General features: G+C 35.3%; 2 protein-coding genes across 2 annotated transcripts; both read right to left on the bottom strand.

Annotated features, from left to right (window-relative positions):
- Nucleotides 1-1451: 1451 nt before the first annotated feature.
- On the bottom strand, nt 1452-2377 carry SARC_04668 (hypothetical protein; the record flags this gene model as incomplete). Its single annotated transcript, XM_014301477.1, has 2 exons — nt 1452-1850; nt 2120-2377. 2 exons carry the CDS (start codon nt 2375-2377, stop codon nt 1452-1454), a joined length of 657 nt encoding a protein of 218 aa, XP_014156952.1.
- Nucleotides 2378-4533: 2156 nt separating this feature from the next.
- On the bottom strand, nt 4534-5391 carry SARC_04667 (hypothetical protein; the record flags this gene model as incomplete). The annotated part of the gene is made up of 2 exons (XM_014301476.1): nt 4534-4932; nt 5197-5391. 2 exons carry the CDS (start codon nt 5389-5391, stop codon nt 4534-4536), a joined length of 594 nt encoding a protein of 197 aa, XP_014156951.1.
- Nucleotides 5392-9381: the final 3990 nt, after the last annotated feature.

Here is a 9381-nt window from a genome sequence, read left to right as displayed (position 1 = left end):
ACACACACACACACACACACATATATATATATATATATATACAAAATGCTCATATATATCATCGTCAAATTGTAGTCACAAACCCCTGTAGATTCTGATGTGTGCATGAATACTGTTACGCCACACACTTTTATGATTGTCAGATATCACTTGTCTCTCAACATGCTGACTTAAACACGAATATATGTTGTATTTTGCGCGTGCTTTTCTCTTTCCCCTCTTTTTTTACCCCTCCTATCCTTCTTCCCCCCCCGCGCCCCCGGTCCATCTAGAGAGTAACGTTTAATGGGTAAATTAAAACGTATGAACGTATTTATATGCTATATTGAGCGCGACCCATAGTCATAGATAGTGCACCACTGAACCTACTATGAGCGTTTTACGTAATGAGGTAGTGGCGTCAGGCTGTGGCGAATGACTATATGAGTATTTATCCGTACGGTGTTTCAATATTATATATATATAAATAATATTTTAACAGGTGGATTGTATTAGGAACATTGGAGCAAACATATCAATATATGTAGTTGATCAATAGAAACAAAGAAGTTCAGTTTGTGTCAAGCCTCATGGCCTCAAGCTTTGCGTTCAACTAAATAGCCTTCTATTTTAAAAATTATACACAATGTCAACAACATATTTTAGAATATGGTTTTTTTGTTAAAATAAAAACAACCAAGAAAAATAATACACGGATGATGGGGCTGAACCGCTGAGGGCCCTCTCGTATCCATTTAACGATTTGGGGCTCGAGCAGAAATCAGGTTTCTCCCGACGACATATATAGAAATTTAGCGCAGACCCAAATCCTTAAACCGAGAGGGCCACATGTCAAAGCCTTCCTGAAAATTACCATAACAATATGTCATTCGGAATTTGGGCTACATAGTTGGCCTCTCCTCTGAGAGTAGAGAGAACAGATCTCAATACAAACACTTACAATCAGACTTCAATTCGTAATACGTAAACACGCTTTCACATTGATGCGTTAACGTAAAACGTACTTCATTTTCTTATGTTATAGGTCTTGGTTTGTGCCCGCCCTCCTTTTTGGCATAATTCGCCAACTACATTTCACCAAAATATTTGTAGAGTTGTTTAAAGTTGGACAGATTCTCTACTGTCAAAACATAACAGCTATTTATTAGGTCATATAAGGTAGATCCAAACAAAATTGGTTATCAGAATTTGCCCCAGTAAACTACCTGAAAACGGGAAAAATCTATTTAAACGTATATACGAATAATACACACACAGGTATTAAGTACTGTATCGGCTGTTCGGTATTAATGTTTAATTAATTTCTTATTCTTGATTGCTTAGAATACTATTGTATCGGTATTAATTGGACTCTCGCTCCTCGGGCATACAGCCATGTTATACACGGTCGCCGACAGCCACAGGCTGTCCTGAGATTATTTACTTCTGGATTGTTTTGTTTCTTCGAATCTTTACTCCCATTTAATCTTGAAAATGGGGATCATCTCGCGCTGGTACACCTCATTCATGATCTCAGCCCAACCAAGGTACATGGCTGAGGCTCCACAGGCAATACCTACCGCACCCGCAGTCTTGTGTACTCCCTCGCTGTACACGCCACCCGCCAGCAGGAAGAACAACAACGACAGTGATAGGAATACAAACTGTACAGTTCTATTGGCTCGGAATGTTCCCAGGAACATCAAAAAGGTGAAGACACCCCAGATGCACAGCCAGATACACTTGCCTTCACTGATGTCTCCTGGCGCTAGATTCCCTGTTACGATGAGCCCATCAAACAGGCCGAGTCCCATCCAGAATGCACCGTATGTAGTGAAAGCGGTCCCGGTGAAGACCTTGCCGGCGGAAATCTAAAATAAAAATGAGAGGAATTGTCAGGATTCGAACGAAGCACTAAAAAATGCAATCCAACATAAATAGTGCCTAGTTCACCAAACGGGACTCGTCCTTCACGCAAAAGTGAGAGAAAAAAAGAGTCTACGAAGAGTACAGACCCATTCATGATGAAGGAAGATGAGACCTTCAAATTTAAGAGGCTCAAGCCCTACTACAAACAACAAAGTACAATAGGATACAACGAGCACTATAAACGCACTGCGCTTTCGAAAGACTTGCATACCTCCCACATGCCAGCCAGAAGCTGAGCGAGTCCACCGTGAAAGATACCGTAGCACGCAATGAGTCCAACGGTACCCGATTCTGCGATACCAGCATTGTAGAAGTTCAGTAAAACAGTAGTCATACCGAAGCCCATGAGACCAATGGGTCCAGCATTAGCAGGCCCTTTGGGGACCATCATCACTGGTTGCATTGTTGGTGTGGCTGTGCGTGTATCCATCATGTTCACGCTTGTCCGGTCTTCGTCTTTCAATGACATGTTGATTTTATTTATGATGTTCGTAACCTTTAAGCTGTTGTTGTGTAAGCTGTTGAAGGAGTGAGGGGATGTTCAAGTTGTAGACTGTATATATACGAAATATTGCTGGATAGCATATCTGTTTTTATAAATACAATAAGGCTGAGTAATACAAAAAGCACATATCATTTGTTCATTTTCAGCAGATTATGAACACTGAGCAGCACACTCAATTCTCTATCCCCCATTTTTTTTATCAAGAACTTGAAGGAATCACTGAAATGCCCTTCCACAGGCCTATATTTAGACGAAGCCTTGATGGTGGTTACTTTCAAATTCATCATATCCTTTTTTTTTAATTCAATAAGGCTACAAACAGAACATAGCTCGCGTTCAAGTTTTATATTATTCTATAATAAGAAGGCTTTGAAATTTGAACAGCACACAACGCATAATTATAAATTTCTAACCCCCCCAAAATTTTAGGAATCAGTGGAATGCCCTTCCAGCCTTCCACATGCCTATATTTTTTAAGAGAAGCCTTGATGTTGGTTACTTTCAAATTGAAGAACATAATATTTTGTAAATATTTTTATTTTGTAAAAAGTATAGATAAAAACAGCTGTAAAAGAAAATATTTAGTGTCGTATATTAAGCCTTTTGTGTTTTTTATTGTTTAGAAAGAAATAGTCCGAAAACAAGGCAAGAATCGTGTTTGAAAAATTCAAATAATTTAAAACGCCGAAAATATGCGTCGAATTGTTTTTGAGATTGGAACTGTCACTTTCCTTGTTCCTGATTCATCCAAATCCATAATTATGGTTTTTGTTTTTAGAAAATACACTTTACATTGATTTTTAAAAGAACAAAAAAAGAACTTTTCTCAATATTCGTATGAATCATATCAGAAGTGCTTTTTATATTGATATATATATATCTAAAATAAAATATAATCCATAGCCTTCTTATAAAATAGACATAAAGGCATGGATTATTTGAACAAGTAGAGATACGGATCGCATTCGGGTCCCAAAAAATCCGTGGAGTTTTTAAGATTTCACCATTTGATCTGATTATTTATGAAACAACAATTTGAACAAAATCGAGATTTCAAATAATGTCCACACCAAAAAGTTAGCGGAATATTATTGTCGCTCACATGAAGGCTAGGTCTGCTAAATTTTCTATTTCCGCGCTAAGAGTGGAGTGACTACTAAGTTTTACTACTTGGGTCCAATAATAGCTATTTTTTCTTACAAAATACAAAAAGAAAATACAGGCCCCAGAGAGTGAGCCAGAAGACTCGGACGAAAGAAACACCTAAACTAAATAGTACAGAGTTCAGACCCACAGGCCCACCGGCCGGTCCGGCCCACCCGCTTGTTGTGAGGAGGACAAGACGACAAGCCACAAGGTCCTTGGAATCTAATGGAATGAGCGAGGTTGTCAGACTGTCACGTTATAGTGTGAGGTGCATACTTGGTATGATATCCGACTATCCGTACCGCGTACGGTGATTCAATATCCGATTTATAAAAAATGTATTTGTAACTGGTGAATTGTATATGACTTTATATAGTTGTCAATAGAAACTAAGTGTTCTAATTATAGGAAGATACTTTTTAGTTGTTCTCTTTGCAGTTTGTAACTTTAAACTTTGTGCCAATGGGCAATGGTCTAATGCGCTCACCCGCTCTGCTCCTACACCGAGTTAATTGTAAATTTTTTTTTTTTTAAATTAATTCAATAGTTCAAAACGTTATTTTGTTTTAAATAACGCAGAACCAAATCCTGAATTCCAGAGGGCCATGACTTAATAATACATCTTTTGAAATTTGAAATCAAACAGCCACAATTTAATAAAAAAAACAAACGACTATATTGCAATAGAGACCATATGCCATAGACACAGTGGGCCTTCAGCCCTCCACTGTAGTTGAGAGAGCAGATCTCAGCACATACACTTATCATTCTCATAAACAGTGTATTCACGAACAACACACTCAAACAAGTATGAAGTACGGCATCGGTATTAATATTGTTTTAATTTCTTATTTTTAATTGCGTTGATTACTATTGTATCTGTATTAATTGAACTCTCGCTCCTTGGGCATACGAGGTCGCCGTCAGCCACAGGCCGTCTTGAGATTACTTCTGAAATGTTATATATCTAATCTTTACTCCCATTTAATTTTGAAAATAGGGATCATCTCGCGCTGGTACACCTCATTCATGATCTCAGCCCAGCCCAGATACATGGCTGAGGCACCACAGGCAATACCTACAACACCCGCAGCCTTGTGGACTCCCTCGCTGTACACGCCACCCGCAAGCAGGAAGAACAACAAAGACAGTGACAGGAATACAAACTGTACAGTTCGATTGGCTCGGAATGTGCCAAGGAACATCAAAAAGGTGAAGACACCCCAGATGCACAGCCAGATACACTTGCCTTCACTGATGTCTCCTGGCTCTAAATGCCCTGTTACTATAAGCAAGTCAAAGAGACCGAGTCCCAGCCAGAATGCACCGTATGTAGTGAAAGCGGTCCCGGTGAAGACCTTGCCGGCGGAAATCTAAATTAGAAATGAGAGGAATTGTAAGGATTCGAACGAAGGAAAAATTTGCAATTCAGGATAAAAAGTGTCTAGTCAACCAAACGGGACTCGTGTTCAACGCAAAAGTGAAGAAAAAGTGTTTACGGGGAACACAACCTCGGCTATGTTGAAGGAAGATCAGACTTGGGAATTTAGGAAGCTCCTACACTACGACGAGCAACAATGTACAAGAGGGTACAACGGGTATTATAAACGCCCAGCGCTTTTGACAGACTTGCATACCTCCCACATGCCAGCCAGAAGCTGAGCGAGTCCACCGTGAAAGATACCGTAGCACGCAATGAGTCCAACGGTACCTGATTCTGCGATACCAGCATTGTAGAAGTTCAGTAAAACAGTAGTCATACCGAAGCCCATGAGACCAATGGGTCCAGCATTAGCCGGTCCTTTAGGGACCATCATCACTTGTTGTGTCATTTTCGCCTGTATGTTGCGTAACCTGTAAGCTGTTGAAGGAGTGAGGGCATAGACTAGGTGTAGACTGAATATATTCAAAATATTGCTGGATAATATATTCTTTTTTTTTGAATACAACAAAGCGGAGGAATACAAACAGCACATCGCATTTGTTCATTTTTAGAAGACTATAAACACTGAACAGCACACAAAACAATATCGATTTTCTAACCCCCAACAAAAATTCCAGTACTGACTTGAAGGAATCACTGGAATGCCCTTCCACATGCCTATATTTAGGCGATGCCTTGATGGCGGTTATTTTCAAAATCAGCATATCCATTTTTATGGGTACAACAAGGCTGCAACGAACCATGTATATTATTCTATAAAAGTAGGCTTTGAAGTTTGAACAGCACACAAAACATAATTTCTAATTTCTCCCCCCCCCCCCCCCCCAAATTTATTTTTTTTGCAATACTACCTGTGGAATGCCCTACCACATGCTTTATTTGCCTATATTTAGACGAAGCCTAAATTGCGCAGCCGGTTTCTTTCAAAATGAAAAACAGGAATTGTTTTCTATATTTTATAAAAACTGTTGTTGGTTTTGCTTTTTGTAAAACAACTCTAGCAGTAGTAGACGTAGTATTTAAATTTGTTTTAAATAGTGTCGCAAGTCATAACTTGGGACTGGAGCCCCTGGGGGTTTTAGAAAGAAATAGTCCGAGCATAAGACCTACTAGTCCGACAAGCCGGTCCGAAAATTAAAGACAAGGCCCCGGCTGTTAAAATTTATATTCATGTGAATAAGGACAGCAAGGTACGGAGTGAGACTGGAGACTGAATGGCTGGCGACTGGAGACTGGAGATTGGAGACTGGAGAGCTAAAGAAAAATATATTTACACAAATAATATTTTTATACAACCCCAGAAACATGTATATTTACCCACCGGCCCACTCTGGGCGACGCGCCTACGGGTCACACGGGCCCCCAGCGGGCCCAGGCCCCCTACCCTCCTGTGTGAGGTCTGAGGAGGACAAGGTCAGTGGAATCCCGAATCTGCTATCTTTGATTTTGTTTTTAAAAAAAAACAGCTATATTTCAAAAATACAATATTTTCTCTGCGGGCCAGTGGGCACTGGGAAGGTGGAAAACTCAAAACTGGAGACTCGAGATTCGAGAGTGAAGAGTCAAGGCTCAGGACTCATGAGACCCATCGAATTGTGAGTCTGGTCGCTGGTGCAGTCACCAGTGGTGTCACTGGTTAGTCTGTCCAGACTCCAGAGTCCAGAGTGGGCTGGTGGGTATAATTGTGGGTGTTTCTTTTCATCTTTTGGCGGTCTGGCCCTCTGTTCAGTGTTCTGTATCAGTACTATTTGTTTAAAAAAAGAAGCATAAACATTTTGTTGTTGACCAGTTGTAGATAGATATTTGTTTCTAAATGAGAGTTAGTTGCCTATAATACAATACAATTGTTTTGGCCGGTCAGTCAAATTATGTAATATGATTGGATGTTGATAGAACTGAGTCATAAAAGTCTGAATAGATCTGTTTTGACTATTGGAATATCCCAAGAGTTCTTGATTGAGTAGTTGACTCATCCATTGGAGCACAATTGTAATATTAAATTTCAAGAATCAAAATATTTATCAGTCACTGTATTTTCAGTGGTATTAGTAGTCTATATTTTTAATTGCCGCGAGCTCAAAACATGTCAAATGATTGTGTCAATCCTCAACAAAAATAGTAATTCATAAAGACGGAAGACCCCGGTTAAATTCTTACTTGCGTACACCATGTTTATATTTTATTGAAGACTATGAATTTAATACACTCCAGCTAAGATTTTGGTAAGAACTTGTAAGATCTCAGCATGGCTATAAAGACTGACACGTAGCCGTCCATGCGTGATGCCTAAATCTCATAAATCAATACGCACCAGCGCACGAAACAAGTTCAAGTACGAGTATGAACTCGACAACAAAAATAATGGCATCGATCGCGCATCAACAATGCGCTTTAAAACAACAAAGCACGTATAAAAGAATTATTTGAATGATATCATAGAGCAAATGAAGATCACATACAAAAGTAGCAATATTGGATGAATACATATTATATACCTACAAACATACATATATGTATATATACATGCAAACATACATACACACACAGACACCTATATATATATATATATATCTATTTATAATATAATATATATATATATCTATTTATAACATTAATATGTAAATATAGAATATTTATAGTATATAAATCTATTTATAATATATATATATATATATATATATTAAAAAAAGTATATATAATGAAAAACAATTAATATGTATTAATATATATATGCATGTATGTATATGTGCACACGTATGTAGTAATATATAAATAAAAATATTTATACACACACCACACATATAGAATATATACAAATACAAATATATATTATAATATGCATACACACATACATAATACAGTATAGATATATATATATTAAAATGTAAATACATAAACATATATGCAGATGTACATATATATATTAATACGAAATGCATACATGCATTTACGCATACACAAAACATATACACTACATATATATAAATATGTATATATTATACAGTATAGATATGTATATATTAAAATGTAAATACATAAACATATATGCAGATGTACATATATATATTAATACGAAATGCATACATGCATTTACGCATACACAAAACATATACACTACATATATATAAATATGTATATATTAACATATATATATACCTACATATATATAAACATGTATATATATACAATAATACGCATCTCATAAAATCTTTTATATATATATATCTCTCTTTACATATATACATATACAAACACAAACGAACACTAACTCACACACACACATATATATATATCTATTTATATACCCATATATATATATATATATATATGGGACTATATATATATATATTATATAATATATACAAATATTGAACTCAATGTAAGTTCTCATATATATATATATATATATATATATATAAATACACATATATATAATATAATATATATAACTCTATCTTTTTATATATATGTATATAGACATACAATAAGGAATATATATATATATAATACTATAATAATAATAATATATTACTTTATACATACAGGTATATATATACACACACATATATATATCTATATTTACATATATATATATATATATATATACGTTTACACACACACACACATATATATATATATATAATATACATACCTACATACACACACACTCATATATATATGATTGTGTTTGTATATACATTTATATCCATACACACATACATACATATATATTGGGTGTTTGTAAATACATATACATACATATACATATACATTTACACCCATATATATACATTTATTTATACATACACACACATATATATATAATATATACATGTGTACACACACAACAGACATATACATATAAATATATTACACATATATATACACATACATACACACACAACACACACAGACAGATATATACAGATATTACACAGATATATACGTATACACATACACACAGATATACAGATATACACACACATACATATAAACACATATATACATATACACACAAATATAGAGAAATACAAACATATACATATTATTTATACATATACACACATATATAGACATATCCACACACATATATACATATACATATACCACATATATATATACTTATACATGTTTATATGTACACCTATATATACATATACATATACGTATACACACATATATACATGTACATGTATACACATATAGATACATATACATTTACGTATACACACACACACATATATATATATATATATATATTATATGCACATATACATACACAAATACACACATATATATATATATATATATTATGCACATATACATACACTCCTAAATATATAACATAATATACACACATATATATACATATAACATA

The sequence above is a fragment of the Sphaeroforma arctica genome (assembly GCF_001186125.1).
Source record: "Sphaeroforma arctica JP610 unplaced genomic scaffold supercont1.272, whole genome shotgun sequence".
NCBI classification, from domain to species: Eukaryota; class Ichthyosporea; order Ichthyophonida; genus Sphaeroforma; species Sphaeroforma arctica.
This window is presented reverse-complemented; position numbering and strand designations above follow the sequence as displayed.